The sequence below is a fragment of the Scomber scombrus genome, chromosome 21, assembly GCF_963691925.1.
Source record: "Scomber scombrus chromosome 21, fScoSco1.1, whole genome shotgun sequence".
NCBI lineage: Eukaryota > Metazoa > Chordata > Actinopteri > Scombriformes > Scombridae > Scomber > Scomber scombrus.
The window spans coordinates 10,472,903-10,491,796 of NC_084990.1; the positions used below are offsets into that span (position 1 = coordinate 10,472,903).

Sequence of the window (18,894 nt, forward strand, 5' to 3'; positions counted from 1 at the left end):
GACTCAGTTATAATCATTCTGCTTCAACACTGTTTGTGAGGTGATTATAAAATAACATTTTAATAACCCAGATGATAAAATGGGACAGATTATCACTGAATTCTCTTTAAAAAAATATGGAGTAAGAGCTCAGTCTTTTTCATCATAAACTAATCGACACCCATCACCCCTAACCTCACCTAGACTCACACTTACATACACTTCACACACTTTCTGTGTAGCGTCCCTGTGGACAGAGCTCAGCCGAGCATGCATCAGCACTTGTCTGCGCTCTCCATACTGCAGGCATTCAGCAGCACTACTCGAGTCCACCCACCCACACACACACACACACCTCGGTCCTCCTCCTCTAATCTCAGAGTAGCTACTCCGTGAGCCGGGAAAATCTGAAACGTATAGTCCAAACAAAAGCTGAGAGAAAGACAAAGAGCGAGTGGGACGGGAGTGAGCGAGAAAGCTGGAGATGAGACAAATGTCTGTGGCAACCCAAAAGGGCAATTAAACGCTGAGTCACAAAATAACATCTTATCCTTTTATTTGCCTATGCTGTGTCACTCCAAATATAACTTTAAATGAAAATATCAAATCATTGTCCGATATGTTTTGTTGTTTTGCCACTTCTGATTGATCATTGCCCTTTAAAAACACTGTCTCCTTTAAAACAGTCCTTCTAGTTGAATGGAATTGTCTTCATTACGCATGCTTTGAACGGAGACTAATTAAAGAGAAGTCCTAAGGTGTGCATCCCCTACATAGCAGAGCTTTGATTATACTAAGTGTTTCATGTGTGCAGATTCGAGATGCTTAAAGATATAATAGAAATGATTCAATCAGAAGCAAAATCCTCAGAGCCCACTGAGATGTATTCAAATCTTCGAGACTTCAGAAAATTCTTGATTGCCTTTAATATATACCATGATTGTGATGAGGATGATTGCTCATAATTAAACCGCCAGAGCATCAATCTAATCAAGAACTAACTTATTTAGATTAAACATGCAACAAAGACCTACACTTGTGCATGAAAAGCCGTAAAGGTGCAGAAACTGCCGAAACATGAGCTGTACTATATTTAACTAGAGAAGAATTGAACTCAACTGAACAACTTTCAATAATCCACTAATTTAAGATTAGCTTTTATTTCATGACGTCATTGTTGCAGCACTATCATTTGCCGTATCTCGCGTGTTTAAGTGAAAACAAGCTTGATATTTATTTAATGATGGTTCAAGTGTTGTCGGGACAGGCAATAATGTGATCTGCTTCAAAGCATTAAGGCAAGTTGACCAGGTAAGACGAGGAGATGGATTTCCCCATTTACAAGCATCTAATTACCTTATCGTAGCTCCTTAAGTACAACATAAGATGTCTAGTTCCTGCATTATTCTTTACCCTATGCCTTTCCTTTTTTCCCTCTTCACACTGTTTCCTCCACCATATTTCCCCCAGGGTCTCTCTCTGAAACCCCTAAATAATGCACACCGAGTGAAGGGCTTAAAGGGGCTGTATGATGGATCACTCCTCTTTCTGGAGCTGTTGTATTCCTCTTGTGCAGAAGCTTATTTATCATTTCCTTAATGACACCGTTCTCAGATGAATCTCTAAATATCTATATTTACCCCAGACAACCTTTAAAAAGAACCACTCCCTCCATGATCCAGTTTGTAGTACGTGACATCACGGCAAAAATGGGTCACACAACTGCTTTGAGAGTTTTAGAGAGACAGAAATCAACAAAATTATAGTGTTTATCAAAAGCTGGTATCCAAAGTCTTACTACAGAAATTAAAAAAAATTACGTCTGTAAGGTGTTGTAATGCAAATATGGAAACACTTGAATCAAAGACAATATTTAACATAAGTGGGTAGAAAACATTAAATGGCTCAAAAGCCAAATAATTCTGTGATTCCATCTGATTGATTTAGGTATTTTGCTGTTTTTTCAGCTTAATGACAACACTATTTTCATTTGCTTTAGATATAAGGTATTGTTTCAAATGTTACAATTTAGGTTACAATTTCCAAGATGCATTTAATAAACCCTTATGAGAATGCTTGTTGACTGTTTTTAATAATTTTTTGGCCTGGGAAAGAGGAGAAAATACCTGAGAGGAAACTTCAGTTCTCACCAGCATGAATAATACCTGAAACTGTATATTATGTGTACAAAGTCGACTAAAGTAAGACGCAAAATGAAACTTTATTGATTCCTGTGGGAAAAAATAGCTCATTGCAGCACAACAAATACTGAAGATTAAATATAGGTTAGTGCAGCTGAAATAACTTCTATCCTCATGAGTTATAAATTAGATGTAAGCACTTTTAACTAAACATGATATAAGAATATGAGAAATGCCCCAGAGGTTAAATGTAGAAATGTTGTTTAATCAGTTAAATTAGAAGATGGTAGGGGATACATTTAATTATCTATTGAATCTTTCACTTATTTATTTATTGCATATATATTGTGTGGATGTGTCTGTATATCTGAACTACTTTTACTCTTCTTCTATTGGTCTAGCTGTTGATGGTTTAATGATGTTAAAGCTTTTTTTTTTTTAAACAAGACTACTCATCATTCGTACTGAACTGTAACCACAACATGTGATGTGTAACCACAAGTGCTCCATCTCTCCCCTTTGTGTTTTGTCTTTGGAAGTGGGCTTAGAGATGTGTGGGTAATTTCACTGTATGGTAATCATGTGTTGGCTGACTGTTGCATTAGAGTTCTCATCGTATAAAATATTTGAAAGGAAAAAAATGCCACCACCTCTGAAAACAGCTCATGTGACCACCATTTGTGTGTCGACTAGGACAGATTTACTGAAATTAACTGATTCCAGATACACATTTTTTTTTTTACAGTGCAGTATTATTCAGTAACATATGTACTATAATCAGTTTGTGCATACAGTTGTTGTTGTTGTTTGTTTAAATGAATGAAATATCTGCCCAGTAAGAGCGGCTGTGAAAAAAGACGAGTGACTGTTCAACATGAATGCTACAGTGTATATATGAAGTGAAGTGAGTCACTACTCAGCATTAATGTTGAAACAGTCTGCTGCTGCTCTCCCATCAGTGGTCAATTATAGTGAAGACAGTCATTTATCACTGAGATAATGTAGTCTGCAGAGAGAGTGAGCAGCAACAACCCTGCACCTTAACTGAGTGCATTCGAGTGCATCAGACAGTTATTTAAGTCTGAAGTGGTAATGAATGTGAGACGGTCCTCAGAGAACCAAACTGACGTCTTCTTTGTGGTGAGCTGGATATAAATAATATTGGCAACTCAGTTTATGTTTAGGTGCAGGAAGTTACCATTTATCGACTGATTGTTTTCACTCCCGATCGAGAGGCGTCTTTTTCATACTGAGCACCGAGTTTGTGTGACCTGAAGATTTCGTTACAGGTACCCTAAATGCACAGTAACGTCTACTGTCCACTCACACTGTGAAGTCCAGTCATGGTTCTGAAGGGTGAACCCACTGAACTATATAAGGCATCAGCACTTGGTATGGTGTGACCCCTGGTGGCTGTAGAAAGATGTAGAAATTGTACCCAACATTTTCTTACCTGCATCAAATCACACTCATTTTCATCTACACACCAAAGCTTTTCCGAAGATTTCCAACATCATTTTATATTTTATTTTATATATATATACATTTTTCCATTTCCCAAGTTACACTGAAGATGTAAAGTTTCACTAGTATTTATTGTTTTCAGATTGAGACAGAAGCCCATTTGTAATTACAATGCTTTTTAATGTATTTTGGCTAATCCAACTTGTAAAGAGTCAGACAGAAACCAGAGTTAATGTCCACAATGAATCATTACAGTCGGTTTAACAGCCTACTTATTGTACTTACAACCTAGTTTAGCTGATCTGCAGCAGGCTCATCTTCCCACTGCCTCCTCGTCTGACCCGATATCATTCAGGAGATTACTTTACACACTGTCTCACTTGAGGATTCCTTTACAAACATTATTTTCTGTGTGCGTCACTCGTTAGGTCCCGGAGCAACCCTGTGAGATCTGTGACCTCATGGTTGAAACAGGAGCTACTGTAGTATATAGAGGATACTCTTCAGTATTTCTTGATTTCATGCTTGCATATTCACTGTATTCATAGTGAGGTTGAACAGACTTTTCTCACATCCTGACTTTTTCCTCTGTCTTTAGCAGTGGGAGGACAGGCTCATTTCTATATAGGTCATTTATTGTTCAATGTTTAAACTGAGGCCACCTTGTTCTCCCAGGTCTCTGTTCGCGTATGAAGGCACCACAGCCCAGATGCCTGAGGTGGGAGTGTGGTGTGTCAGCCACTGGACTGACGTCAGCCAACAAAGCATGCATACTTTGTCTTTCACTCTGTGTTCGTTGGGCTCCATCATGTGGCTGCATGCAGGCCAATGTGATGCTGGAGGACAAAGAAAGCGACCTCAAAAATCCTAGAAAAAGACGAGGCTGTGCTTGTCAAGGTGACCCAGTCCACACTGAAATTGAAATGATGTGATAAAATCTACATGATGTGCTCTGCGGTGTCACAGCTCAGCCAGAGAAGAAGGCTGAACTGTAAATGTATGTCCCACAGAGATGATCAAAAGTCTGTTTGCTGTTCCACATTTCTGATTTTCATCTCACTGCTGGAAAGTGGAGCAGAGCATAAAATCTACTTTTGTCCCTATAGAATACACCATCCTCAAGCACATTTGGATTGTACATCATTATTATTAAGTGAAGGCCTGTCATTCATTTAAGTTAGTATCATTTAAAAATTAAGATACCTGGCTGTTATTGACACCTAACTTTTAATTAATGCTGCCTCTTTACTGTTTCAAATTACAGATTTAGGGAGCCAATTAAATGTAAGAACATATGTACTCTATTAGCTGTTGTTAATTGTCGGTCTAACACTAATTTAAATGGATATCTCTTAGAGCAGATAGGAACATTAACATCATTCATTGTACATTCAATGCACATAAATAGAGCAGAACACTTTAAAACAGTTTTGTAGCATGTTAGTATTGTGTTCATATGGCTGTATTGGCAAGGACAGTGCTCGGTATTTAGCTCAATTCAACATGATCCAGACTGATTATGGATCACTGACCCCATCTGCAGGTCACTATTGTAAGGCTCCAGTATACAGCCCCACAAATAACATAACAGCATTCTGAGTATATTAGTCTATTTAAGTTTTTTAAAAGAATGAATGAATTTGGAATAAAAGCCATAAGTACATTAGTACAGTACTGTAGTGCTTTAAGTACCCATCCAAAAATAACTGAAAACACCTTTAAACTGACAACTTTTTACATTGTGACTTTGATCTAGCACCTGTTTGACATTTATTAGATGTGTGCATGTACCGTACTTCTTGATACATTTTCCAAACCTTCAAATCTAACATATCCATGTTGTTCATGTTCATAATATAAAAAAATGTGTAATTGCTGTGTTTGTTTTGTAAGTGTACGTCTGTAATATGGCTTGAAACAGACACATTGACGCACACCTGGGTTACACTATTAATCATTTAAGCTCATGGACAGAATATCATAAAACATGCCAGAGTGAAATTTTCATCAAATTTTTTCTTGTCCGCCCTGCAGTCAGCTGATGCTCCTAAAGCAGCTGGGCCTGACATCATCTGAACAATATGACCACGGGGAAGCCACCAAATATGAGTCTGATTCCTAACTGTCAGTAATACTGTTAATGTATTATTTAACTTTGAAAGCTAAGTTAACAAAACAGGTTATATCTTTACTACTAAATACTTAATATATTTTGGTCTATATCCAAAGAAGTCTGCAGTTTGTTCAAGACTGAACGTTAAGTTATTTTAAAACTTAATATATTCAGCTTTTTTTTTTTTTTGCCTTATTCAGCATAATAGGGCTACTCCTTAAAATTAGTTGAGCATGTCGGTTTGAAGAGATTATTACGTTCAAGCATCAAGGTTTCTGTGCATTTCCCATTTATAAAATCAGCACTTGTTGAGGAACTGTCACCTCTCTCAACTTCTTGTGTAATCTACTGAAAAACTTCTTAATGGGTAAGAAATATGAGGCAAACCTACAACAGCCTGACTGAATTCCCTAAAAATATGTATGCATGCATCAGTTTTGGATACTGTTCTTATCGTCTGAATAACTAGTTAGATGAAATCTTCATATCAATTGCCAGTTTTAGCACTCAAATATAAGGCCAACTTAGCTTTTCAGCTGTTTAATGATTTGCAAATAACATGCTGTTGAAATGAATGTCTATTTGCATTTTGACACTTTATACACCAACTTGTATCTTTACAGGATCACATTTATACTGAAAAAATAAGTGTTTATTACACATTTTTACACAGAATTATAAATAAAATCTACATATAATACAACTTGATCTCATTACAGGACGCACCACACTGACAGCATTCCTGAGCTGCGACAGAAGCTGACACTCTTCAGCTGGAATAAGAACTTGTGTTAAAAAAACATAATGAAAAATGGCGTTTTCCTGAATGACGGAGCAATCTTGCACTATTGAGTGCTAACAACAACTCTGCCCACGAGATCAGCTTGTGACTGCATTCTAGTTTTCTGTCCCTGGTAACTTGAACTCTTGGCTAGGATCAAGGATATCGAGCATCAGGTCTCGTCATGTGACTGTAAGTAAATTGGCTTGGCCTGCTTCCTCAGGCGCTGCTGTGCTCGCAGCTTCCTGCCTTTCTGAGTTGCCAGTCCCAGTGGTGGAAGGTAGGTCTGCGGGAACATTCAGAGAAACAAATATTGAATTAAAAATGTTTTAAACGCCACAGTAATGTACAAAAAACCCAAGATTGTCTGAAGTCTGACAGTTTTGACTTACAGCACGTGGATATGGGTTCCTGTAATGTAGACCTGCGAGAAAACAATGGTGTCAACATCATATGAAATCAGTGGCCAGAATACAAAACATCACTCTTGCAAAGCCAAAAACTGCCTATCCTGGAGTCTTACATGGCCTACACATGTCCCTTTATATTATCTCAGTATATGGATAATTCGGTGGTGCTTTCACTTCATCTGTCTTGGCTGCTTTACTCTTTTCAAAGGCAGGATCTTAACTGTTGTCAGACTATCCCTGTGATAAAATAGTAGCAGTTTAATCTAAAAGTGGAACGTGAGAGAGCAGAATTTGGGGGGAAAATTGCCACAACTATTTGTTTTACGCCTACAATTAAACTAAACTCATCCTCATCTGTGCCTGTTATTATAACAGGTTTCTATTTAACTTTTCTGATAACTGCACAAACCCTACTCATGCTAAAGCTCTGTTTTTTCCACAGTAAAAAAACTTTTTGTGTGTCGAAACACTGAAACCATTAGATTGACATTTTTTTACTCATGCTGACCCACAGTTAAACTTGCTCAGTCACTTCTCTGTGACATTTTGGCCTGACCCAACAAATACTGTATCACACTGTTACGCAAGACTAACAACAAGTCTGCTAGATATTACACCTACTATGAGGGATCACCAAAAATCACATCTGCTACTGCTGTCAGACAGTTACACTAAGATCAGCACTGCAGCAAGCATGTTATGTGACGGGTATTTCATTGAAGTAAATCCTACCACATCACTTGGGATGTTCACTAAACATTGTATGTTTAAACAAGACAACAACCAAATCAAACAAAAATTTAAAAAAAGATACATCATCTAAATGCTATGGAGTATCCAGGTCTAAATGAAGATACTGATTGTACATGATTTTATAAATGTTTTGGATGGGAATGACGTGTCTTTATATGTTCATCTCATTTCCTTTTGTTTTATGGGATCTGTCTATTTTGATTTGTATTTTCTATTCTGAAGCATGGTGTGTTTTGCACCTTTGTACTCATGTGCTGTGGTCATATGGACCTGTTGATACTGTATATGTGAGGCCTAGGGCCTCAGCTGTAAATACTAAGCCTTGATGAAGACCTCTGCGTTAGGTCGAAACATGTTGGCTTTTTAATATGCAGTAGCCAGTTACAATAAAGGCTTTTTAATGTATCTGTTCCTCACTATCACCGTTTTTTGGAGTGCCTGGATATATCTTTTTCTTGCCAGACTGATCCCCCCCCCTATCCAAGAGCACCCGATTACTGTGGATATACATCTACAACTAGAGCTTCCAGCCACTTGTTCTTTAGCAAACAAAAATAGTGTTTCTAATAACAGAGATTGTGGTTTTCACCTGAACAGGTAGAGTTAAGACCAGAATTATGTAAGGAAAACTATCTCCACTCTTACCTATTTCTATCCTTGCTTCACATTCTTCTATGCACTTCTTTATTGATCCTTGATCTGCCAACTAAAAAGAATCCAGTGAAAGAAATGATTGAGTCAACAAAACATTACTGCTGTTCCATTTCTGAACATATGAACGTTGTTGTTCACACCTGCTGGTTCTGTCTGAACAGAGAGCGGGCCTCCTGAAGAATGTATTTCCTCTCAGTCTCTGTGTCATTTGCAACTCCGCTCTGTGCCTGCCAGGTTCGGGCAATGCGAAACACCCGCATGTACAGCGACAACACCGTCCTGCGAGTAGAGGCCATCATCAGGGCTTAAATCTGAGAAAATAGCAGGTACCTGCACAGTGAGGGAAATTAAGCTGTAAGAAGACAAACTTTGCTAATGCTCTGATTTTGTCTGCTCACTTCCTACTGAAAAGGTTGAGAGCATTATGATGATGTTCACACCCGAGCTTTCTCATGTTGCCAACACCCGGCCTGCCCTGGGTTGAACCTCAGTGCCAGAATCACACTGTAGGTTTCTGGTTTGAGACCAATGAGCTGACATTATCTCAATTTATGACCAGTGACAAGAAGACGTCATGCCATGCAATCTGAAAGATGATCAGGATTTATGCGTCTTTTAAGGAAGGGAAAATAGGTAAAAACATCAATTTGCTTTGGTTGGTTTTATTAAGATAAACTATATTTTCAAAAACCTTATAGGGTTAGGGTTATTATCAATCAAAAAAACAGCCAGTACTTTGCTTGAACAATACCGCAGTTTTCCAGGTGTCTCAGTTACTTTGTGGCAATTTTATGCATCATGTGAGCAAACAAAACTAAATAAAGTGTTAAAACTGGGTTTTGACATATGGCCAAAAAATTAGCCAACATTGCAAACCTCCCTTGGTGAAAGTTGGATTTTAGTGGTGCAAATTCCCTAACAAATCTCCAATTAAATTAATCAAATTTGGTGATTTGATACAATTGACGTGCAGTAAGTCAGGGGCGGCAGTAGCCATTGTTTCAACACTAGATGTCACTCAAACCCACACAATGTTGTTTTGCAACCTAGAATAGCTGTTAAATGACTTGAGTTAAAGGTATCATTCACATACTTCTGCCTCCAGTGCACATACACTGAGAATGGACTTGAGTGAAGTAGGAGTGATCTTGTGTCCAGCAGTCAAACCTCTGACATAAAACATATTTGCATATTCAGATTCTTCAATAAGTAAGAGGAAGGAGTAGATGCAATTTTAGGGATTTTAAAGAGGTAATTATAAGTATACATTTTAAATGGAAAACCCATATCCGACACACAGTATTGTTCCAAGCAGAGTATCTGACTATCATAATAATAACATCATCTGTATGTGTTGTGTAGTAGTTGGATAATACTGTCACCATGAAGCTAACGGTAGCCGTCATTGAGCCTCCTCCTCAAAGCCCAAATTGAGCAACTTTTGGTTAAATAAAGGAGTTTACGTGGCAACACCTTGTCATTCACATATAATGACTTACACTTGCATCATGTTTTACTGTTAAAACATTACAAAACTTCACTTACCGTCTGTGACAGGTGCGCTCCGCCTTTAGCCTGAGAGGACAGCACAAACGCACGTGTCGCATGATAATGACGTTTCCTCTCAAACTGGGAATAAACGATAAGGGAAATTAAATTCACAAATAAACGCATGGTCCTAATTTCACATAAAGTTAGTTTTATTTTTATACATTTTTTAAAAACTTTTTTTTATGAGCAACACTTCTACAGATCATTCATTTTAAGACATCTGCTGTGTTGCAAACAGCTTTTGACACATTTTCCAGTATTTAATATTATTCTGTATTAAATGTCACGTGATTCAATATAACTGTGTTTTATCTTATTTATTTATTTTTTTTTTAAATCTGGGTATAGTTTCGTATTTGCCATCAGGTGAGTGAGTTAAAACGAAAAGATGCAGATCAGCTGTTGGTTGTCTGCGGGGAGGAAGTGATGCAGGAAAATAATGTAGCTGCTCTCAGTGACTAAAAGGGGGAAGCACAAAGAAATTGGCTGCTGTAAGTCCGAGGTGGTGGTTTAACTCGCTCCGACCAGAAGATAGGACTCAAAATGGACTCAAAAGCACAAACGGGAAGATAGCTTTTAAGTTGTTTTCTTTGTAAAAAAGCGGAGAAGGATCGATATCGATGTGGAAGTTTATTTTATTGTCAGCTGCCTGCTAGTTAGCTAGCAACGCGACGAGTTTGTTTCAGTTCATTTCTCATCCTATACGCCGCCTACCAACTAGTTAATTTGTACTGCCATTCCCCTGAAGTGATGTCCATCCAGTTCCACTTAATAGAAATGTCCAAAGAGGTAAGTTTCTCTGCGAAGGTGAACAGTATTTGGTAGGAAGACCTAGCTTAGCCGATAGCTAACTTTTAAAGAACCGAGCTGATGCTAGCTAGCTATGGCGACGTCGTCAGGGCCAGGCAGGTTGGATGTGTTTAAACGGCCCGGTGCCAATCGATAAAACAGTTTTATAACTAATACAATCTGGGTTAGTGGATGGTCAAACCCCGCCAGCTATAGATGGACATATAAAGCAATGTTTACACGAGTTTTTGATGTGCTATGCGTGTGTAAGCTCACTTGATTCTGGGGTAAAATCGCGTTAATGCTGATTTAACACAAGTAACAAGTCACATATTTAACTTTTACTTAAGTTGTGCATCGTATTGGACCCCAATTATGTTATCTCTGACAGTTAAGGGCTAAACAATTCTCTCCTCAAGCACTTAACTGCTACTAATACAAGTAAGTGCAGTAACTGTCAGCGTTTACATAGTATTTCATTTTTCCAATTTTGCTTACTGCCTTAATTTTGTGTGCCTGTATATAACAGTGACTATTATTACATTATATTATATATTCTATTACCACCAACCCGAGTTTCATTGGGTGTAACATACACTCACTGGCCACTTCATTAGGTACACTAGTACAGTTCAGCTCTTTTGAAGTTTTTGTTGATATTGTCAAAAAAAGTAATAATTGTATTTAATGTTTGTCACTGTGGTGGTGGTGGTGGCGTACTGGGGCGCATTATAGTGTTCCTAATATTTTGCCCCCCCTCATGTATGTTAATGGGGTGACCAAAATATTAGGAACACCCTTCAATATAATGCACCTTAGTGCACCACCAATCACCCACTATGACCTCAGTAATAAATATAAAGTGGAATTATCATTTTCCTGACAATTTCAACAAAAGCTGAAAATGTATAAGCTTCATAAAAGTATTTAAAGCAGAGCTGTTGTATTGGATTGAATTACATTGCACAGGTTTTCCTAATAATAAAGAAGCCAGTGAGTGTACTTTGACAATAAAACGTGTATGTTAGTGTTGGATTGATTTGATAATGGTAATTATCAGTTTTTGAGTATTTTAATAAGAAGTCCTAATAAACAACACACAGGCCTCCAGATGTTGACCAGTTAAGGGTTACAGGAGGCTGTCCAGGACGGACCCAGGAGAGATATGCCTCTACATGCCCAGAGCAATGATCAAGTAATGAGTAACCACAGTGAGACCAATAGTTGTGGCTCTGCAAGATTCAGTGAAGACAACATGAAGTGAGCAATCTGGTTTCCGAAGTTGTTGGTGTGACACCTGAGCTCAGAAGTTGTTATTCAGGACAAACTGTGTTGAGTCATGACGCTAGTGATTTGCAACCCCTGAACTAGATGAGTTAATGCCATGCACACACATATATTTTTAAAGCTATATAACTCATCTTCTTTGTAATTATAAATCATTGTTTTAATAATCCTGCAATCATTTTTGTGCTCACATTACATATTCATAGCATGTTGACAAAAATAGTCCTGCAGGGTTGGGAATGATGATGAGCTATCGCTTTCTGCTTATGATGACAAGATAATGTGTCTTTCAGCATTGCGGATGTCAAGGTCACAATGATGGAGCAGAATAGAAAGACACTCTGATCTGTGGCCAATGCCGTCTGAGGGACTGTCTGTAAGTAACCAGCTACTTTATCACTTGACAAATGCTTGATTAACTCATAGATTTGTGTGTGTAGATGTGACACCAGAATCAAATATGTGGTCATGAAATCCGGTTATTTTGAATAATTTGGTTAGTAAAAGAGAGAGGTAATTCTTTTACACATGCTGTTTTAGTTCTATTATTCTAAAATTGATGTTTACACACAATTTGATCAGATGTTAGATTTTCATCTTGGTCTCCATACATGTATCTGAATGTATTTATCTGCCTATTGTTCGATAAGTATGTCAAGTTTTCCCTCGCAAGTAATTAAGATTTTGAGGTGTGAATTTCTACAGCAGTGTTACTTCCCAGGATGAGATTATTATACATACCATACACAAGGCCAAGTAAACATGTTTCTCTGATAAAAAGTTGAAGTTTTTCTTAACCTGAAAGAGGTAACTGCTGTCTATTGAGTTGTCACATTAAAGTGCACGTAAACATAATGATTGCTGTAAGAGAGCACAGAAAAAATTGGAGCCTTTGCCTTTTTTTCCATCAATTGCCATTACTGTATGTGCTGCCTATTGTATAACCTGGTAAAACTCCCTCTTTCTGTGTAGGGATTGTCTGGTACTGTGTTTTCAATGCTGATAACTCTAACCCTGCCTATCTAGCTAAACGCACACCGTTGTACACAAGACCTTTATGCGGATATATTATTATATAACATCAACCGTGTCCATGTAAAGAGTGAAATAAAACACACCGTAGTTAGAGTTATAGGAATTTAATTTTGTTTGACTTACTGCTGAACATTTGACGGTGCCAAGGAAAACCTACTGAAGGGCATATTAAGGTTGTGTAGTGCCTCCGTGCAAAACAGAACCAAGTCTACATATGTAGGTTTCAATGGATACCAGTGATGTTTTATTTTTTTGTTAAGGTTTCTATGGTAATCCAAACTGTAAGTATTGCACTGTATGTATACATATCAACTGTTTCTGATCTTTTTAGGGTTTTTAAGTCTGGCGTTGCAAGACCTGGATCGTGGCATTTTTGGCACAGGTGGCTAAACTTCTTTACCTTCATTGTTCAGAAATTCTTTGTTTTTTATTTCATTTTACTAATAGATACAGAACATTTTTTAAAAAATGATTCTCCACCTTAGGCCTGAGGGTATGTTGAGACGTCTCGCCAGACCAGAGCAGAGGCGTCTAGGTGGTTCAGACGGGGACTGAAGGCGAGGAGAAAAGACAGACAAGGGACCAGGGAGGAAGACATGGGCCAGTGTGTCACCAAGTGCAAAAATCCGACATCCTCACTCGGCAGTAAGAGTGGAGACAAGGACAGCGGTTCCAAGTCCCACCACAAGAAAGGTAGCAGCACAGGCGGTGGTGGAGGCCACAAAGAGGAGCCCAGTGCCCCATGTAGCAAAGCCACCAGCGAGTTGTCAAATGGCACCAAGGCCATGGAGGTTACAGTGGAGACACCCGTCATCCCTGCTGTGATGGGGGAACTACGCAAGGAGGAGAGTCTGGATGGAGACGGGCTGTCGTTGTTGCACATTGAGGAGCTATTCAGTTGCTACAAGGATGAACAGGAAGATGCCATCTTGGAGGAAGGCATGGAGAAGTTTTGCAATGACCTGTGTGTGGACCCGGCAGAGTTTCGTGTGCTTGTTCTTGCCTGGAAGTTTCAAGCAGCCACCATGTGCAAGTTTACAAGGTAAGATAGCTTTTTGGGGAATGGGGTGTGTTGTTATCATGCGTATTTAACAAGGGTTAAGGGGTGCACAGTAATTGACTATATGTGAGAACCACAATTTTTTATACAGATACAAATATCTCATTATCTCACTGATACATGAACATGATTTCAGTTTCCAAAAAGAGTTCACCTCAGTAGACCTGATGTAGATTATTAAAAGATACAGGTTAATTAGTGCCTGCTCTGCTTTAATTACCAAACACTGTTTTCAAAGTCATTTTAAACATTAATTTTTGTATTATTTTGGAACCATTCATAAAACAGGTTTACTTAGTAACCTGGATACCTCTGCCCACTAAATCCTCGAATCCCCACAAATCTCTGACATGTAGCAATGATTCAAAGTAACAAATCCTGTAAACCTGCTTTATAGAATGGCTCCTTACCTAAAGTGAAATCTTAATAGGGCTTCCTTGAGCAAATCAAGCTAACCAAGACATTTTTGGTGATTGTTGTCACACACCAATAACCCTAAATATCAGATCTTCTGTTTATTGTAACCCGTTCACTGCATGCACATCAGCTGCAAAAACACTTCGTTGCCCCACATAAAAACATTGAAAACTATGTACATAATACAAAGCTTTGCACGCAAGACATTGCACGTGGAGCCATTTGCAGTTTAAAAAAAAAAAGTCTCTCAGCATCACATTTCTGTGCCATCTTGCAGGTGCATCTCACCTCTGACGTGTTGCTGAAAACTGTACAAATCAGCATGCCACAAAGTTCCACACTGACAGTGTGTGAAACCATGAACACTGTGTAGACTTTACAAATTTCAATTTGGGCCATGTAAGGCAACCTCCCTCATATTTTAAGGATACCAATGGCACACTTCCACCATCAATGTGTAACCCAGTCCCTGTCCAGTGCAAAGTCAGTGAGAACAACACCCCTATTTCCTTACCAGGCACTTTGTTCTAGGCTGCTGGTGATGGTGCAAGACAAAGTTAAAGGACTTAAAATGTGTCTGCTAATTTTTGCATTGAAGAGGAAAGTGTATTATAGTAATGATAAATGACACACACTTACACTTGAAATTAACACACTTATAAAACTGAAAGTTCTGCCTTTCTGGGATAATTGTGTTATGGTTCTTCATATTGATAGTATGTTTTCATTATTTCCTAATACTGCTAACCACAATATTGTACATTGCTAATAGCTACTTTGTTGTCTGTAACCAACACTTCTAGCCACAAATATAAGATGGCAGCAACAACCCCTTCCTGCACTGTTTGACCTTCTAGGCTGCTGTCTTTCACTGTGCAGTGGTCCATCCATCCCACCTCAAACACTCAGTTTCCAGCAGCTGACGAAACATGCACGCATAGTTACCCTCTGTCAGGTAGGAGGCACACAGGAAATGGATCCTGCTCTGCGCTCCCACTCTGCATTTAGCGCCTGAGATGAATAGGGCTGCCTGCTGGCTGGGTCACTCGTCACTGATCTTTAACTCAGCACTTTTCTATCCAGAGGCTTTGGACAATACCACACTCTGGTTACGAACATGTTTCATTGTCAACCGATGCTTACGGAAGCTCTTTATATTACATTTGACTTTGAAAGCCTATATTGTTAGATGGGTGAAATAACAAAAGTATGTCAGCCTGGAGCGCCCCGGTAGCCAAATGGTTGATAGTGGTACTGTGCGTGTCATAGAACCATAACGTCCCTGGTTCGATTCCAGCGAGGAACCTTTGTTGCATGTCATATCCATCTCTCTCCCTTTATCTCCTGCCTGCCTCCTCACTGTCCAATAAAGGCAAAAATGCCCCAAAAAAATCTTAAAAACAGTGTCTGTCTCAGGTGGGGCTCACAACGCTGGAATCAAAACATTTGTTATTGAAACAATGAACAGTTTTCAGTACGATTTTTAAAACCATATTGGCCTTTACATTTGTACTGTATGTGACTCTTGTGGCCTGTTTGCATTAGATGACTGTAACAGCTTATATTGTAGCTCATGGCAAATGTATCCAATATACAGCTCTGTTGCTACCCATACAGCTTTGTTGACACACTTCTTTGCTTCTGGGCATGGTTGTATTGAATGAAATTGTCAGTTTCATTCTGATGTTTGGTCCTGTGTACTTTGTGTCATCAGGAAGGAGTTTGTTGATGGCTGCAAGGCCATCCAGGCGGACAGCCTCGAAGGCATCTGTTCACGTTTCTCCTTCATGCTGCTGGAGGCCCAGGGTGAGGAGAACTTCAAGGACCTCTACCGCTTTACCTTCCAGTTTGGCTTAGACGCTGAGGAGGGGCAGCGCTCGCTGCAACGCGAAATCGCCATCGCCCTGTGGCGCCTGGTTTTCACCCAGGACACACCTGCAATCCTGGAGCACTGGCTGGACTTCCTGTCGGAGAACACCCCAGGTATTCGGGGCATCTCAAGGGACACGTGGAACATGTTCCTCAACTTCACCCAGGCTATCGGGCCTGACCTGAGCAACTACAGCGAGGATGAGGCCTGGCCCAGCCTCTTCGACACCTTTGTGGAGTGGGAGTTGGAACGCAGGAAAAGAGTGGAGGAACAGGCACTGACAGCAAAGGAGGAAGAGGGGAGGTGTACTGATACAGAGTGTTCTCCCACTACAGACAGACTTGAAACAGAGGGAAGCCGCGGCTCACAGACGTGGGGGGGCCACTGACCAGGAAACAAGAAATACTTGTAAGAGAGGGAAGGATATGACCTATAAGTGAACTGTACATCTGTGAACCATTGGATGAATATTAGTATTACCATTACAGCTGTTCATTTCTCTCTCCTTTTCTGTTGGGGTGGGATTCCTGCTTTTGCAATGTTTTTTTTGTTTTGTTTTTTGAAAGGGCTCTAAGAACTGTTATGTTTTAAGCACTTCTATTTAAGTTATTGTTTTACTTTTCCTCCCCCCATCGTGTGTTTTTAGTGATTGGACAAGTTGTCCATTTTAACCCACACCTACCTACCATAATTCAGCAGAGTTAGCTCAGTAACGGCTTGGTTTAAAAACAGACAACAGAAAGCCATAACCTTTTCACATGAACACATATAGATAATTCTGGTAAGATCTGGTAACAATGCTGATATTTTTTGTACAAGGATATAGTAAATAATAAAGAAGAAGGGAAATTAGGACAACCTGTCTACAAATAATTTCTTACTACCAAAAGATTTATCCTGAGGGTCAGGGTCAATGAAATTGTCGAGGTTTGACTTATCCTGTTAGATTGTAGTATGCTTTTATCTTGCAGTGCTGTGAGGATGAATTGGTTGCACTTTTATTGCCTTCACAATTGTTGTTGCCTCCAATGACGTGGAAAACAGCAATGTATTACAATTCTTTCACAAGGGCATTTTGTCTTTTGAAAATAACACAAATGAAAATTGCATTTGTACCCCTAATTCGTCAAAGTTGCAATATTCGTTAAAAAAAAGTCTGAGTTGATTTCCATGGTAACAGACCCACCCTCTCTTCTGTGTTGAGTGTTTTTTGAGTGCTACTAGTGCGGCTTGTTTAAACATTCTGCTGTGCTCCCTTTGGACCTCTAGCATCTACCATTTTGATGTCCGACTATTTTCAAGAAGCGGTTAAGTGTATAAAACACAATGATGCTGGCTTTTCTAAGATGCCTCACTAATCTCATTTTGGGAAAATCTGTAACACACAAAATCAGCTAAAGCTAGGTCTTGGTCATTTCTAGATAAAGGATGCCTAAAACTGTGTTACATTCAGGACCATTACACTGGGCATCACACAAAGCTTAATATTGTTTACCTCCAGGCGTTTAAGAATTGTCACAGCCTTGAACTACTATACAAAAAAAAAAGTGTGTGCACTTCACAAATAATGTTGACTGGTGATGGTTGTAATGGATTGCACACAAAAAACCTATGGCATGCTAGGTCGCTATACTTGCAACACTTTGCAGAGAGATTGATGTCAATCGCATTATTTCCATTTAAACCTTTTTCCAAACTGTAGATTGATCGTAAGTATAGCCTAGGATGTTTTGGGATGAGTGAATGAGTGTTAACTAGACATGCTGGCTAATCAAGAGTCTGTGATATGGGTCCAGTGTGGTAAGAGGGTGACCATAACCTGATCTATTCGGTTTACATCTACAAATGGTTTTATTTCAGACCCCCCTTATCCTTTTTATATAAAATGTATTGATTTATAATAAATAAAAACAGTGTTGAACTTTTTACTGTTGACCATGGAAATCTGTGTGCTTTTTCTTGAGAGACCATCTTCTTATCTGTCCTGATGCTGTGCTCATACTACATGACATACTGACTCAAGTCTTGTGGTTTTGTGGATGTCTACGGGATTAAGTTTGTGTCATAATAATTGAACAAGATCTCAATCAATAAATAAAAAAATCAAATTGAAAGTGAATGAATAGTAACCACAAATTGACCTCGAAGGCAAATCTATACAAGAGTATAATATCTGATCACATATTCTCACTTCTTTCACTTATCAGGATTTCACTTTGTGGTCACTCTCTCTAGCTTCACTGTTGAATTGTTCAGTTCTGACAAAGCTCTCATGTTGGGCGGGTGGTTACAAGACTGCGTCCCCATTGATCAATGGCTTTTGTAGGGACAGGACACGGCTTTGTGTCAGGACCGAAACTAAAAAAAATCAGGAGAAGAATTGAAAAAAGACAATTCCCTTCATTTATTTATTTATCAGAATTATTTTATTATTTTATTAGGTTATTTTGTCATTTTCATATTTGTGTTTATTTTCCTTGCACAGTTTAAGCTGTAATAAATCTGATCAGTGACAGAAAATGAGAATATTGTAATTAAATGCATAGTTTTATTATAAGTAAGGTATAAGGTGTTTTGTTTGCTTTTTTTT

General features: G+C 38.8%; 2 protein-coding genes across 4 annotated transcripts; one reads left to right on the forward strand and one right to left on the reverse strand.

Moving 5' to 3' along the window:
- Nucleotides 1-6,305: 6,305 nt before the first annotated feature.
- On the reverse strand, nt 6,306-9,889 carry lyrm1 (LYR motif containing 1). The gene is made up of 5 exons (XM_062442159.1): nt 9,841-9,889; nt 8,436-8,625; nt 8,287-8,347; nt 6,871-6,902; nt 6,306-6,764 (listed from the first exon to the last, which is right to left on the reverse strand). The coding sequence occupies exons 2-5, from the start codon at nt 8,592-8,594 to the stop codon at nt 6,651-6,653; spliced, it is 366 nt and encodes a 121-aa protein (XP_062298143.1). The 5' UTR covers nt 8,595-8,625; nt 9,841-9,889; the 3' UTR covers nt 6,306-6,650.
- A 424-nt stretch (nt 9,890-10,313) lies between these two features.
- dcun1d3 (defective in cullin neddylation 1 domain containing 3) lies at nt 10,314-18,298 on the forward strand. 3 transcript variants are annotated; one of them, XM_062442160.1, is made up of 5 exons: nt 10,314-10,635; nt 12,216-12,298; nt 13,289-13,339; nt 13,443-13,999; nt 16,149-18,298. In XM_062442160.1, exons 4-5 carry the CDS (start codon nt 13,554-13,556, stop codon nt 16,690-16,692), a joined length of 990 nt encoding a protein of 329 aa, XP_062298144.1. In that variant the 5' UTR covers nt 10,314-10,635; nt 12,216-12,298; nt 13,289-13,339; nt 13,443-13,553; the 3' UTR covers nt 16,693-18,298. The 3 variants fall into 3 exon arrangements, with proteins under 3 accessions (XP_062298144.1, XP_062298145.1, XP_062298146.1); XM_062442161.1 differs by lacking the exon at nt 10,314-10,635 and adding an exon at nt 11,427-11,895; XM_062442162.1 differs by lacking the exon at nt 10,314-10,635 and adding an exon at nt 11,427-11,830.
- The last annotated feature ends 596 nt before the right edge of the window (nt 18,299-18,894 follow it).

Bases quoted from the DNA above. Each gene is read 5' to 3' on its own strand.
- dcun1d3 (XM_062442160.1), top strand. From the start codon at position 13,554: ATGGGCCAGTGTGTCACCAAGTGCAAAAATCCGACATCCTCACTCGGC. The intron at 14,000-16,148 runs GTAAGATAGCTT...TTGTGTCATCAG, and splicing joins ACCATGTGCAAGTTTACAAG to GAAGGAGTTTGTTGATGGCT.
- lyrm1 (XM_062442159.1), bottom strand. From the start codon at position 8,594: ATGATGGCCTCTACTCGCAGGACGGTGTTGTCGCTGTACATGCGGGTG. The intron at 8,348-8,435 runs GTGTGAACAACA...GATTCTTTTTAG, and splicing joins TGTTCAGACAGAACCAGCAG to TTGGCAGATCAAGGATCAAT. The intron at 6,903-8,286 runs GTAAGAGTGGAG...GTTTTCTCGCAG, and splicing joins TGAAGCAAGGATAGAAATAG to GTCTACATTACAGGAACCCA.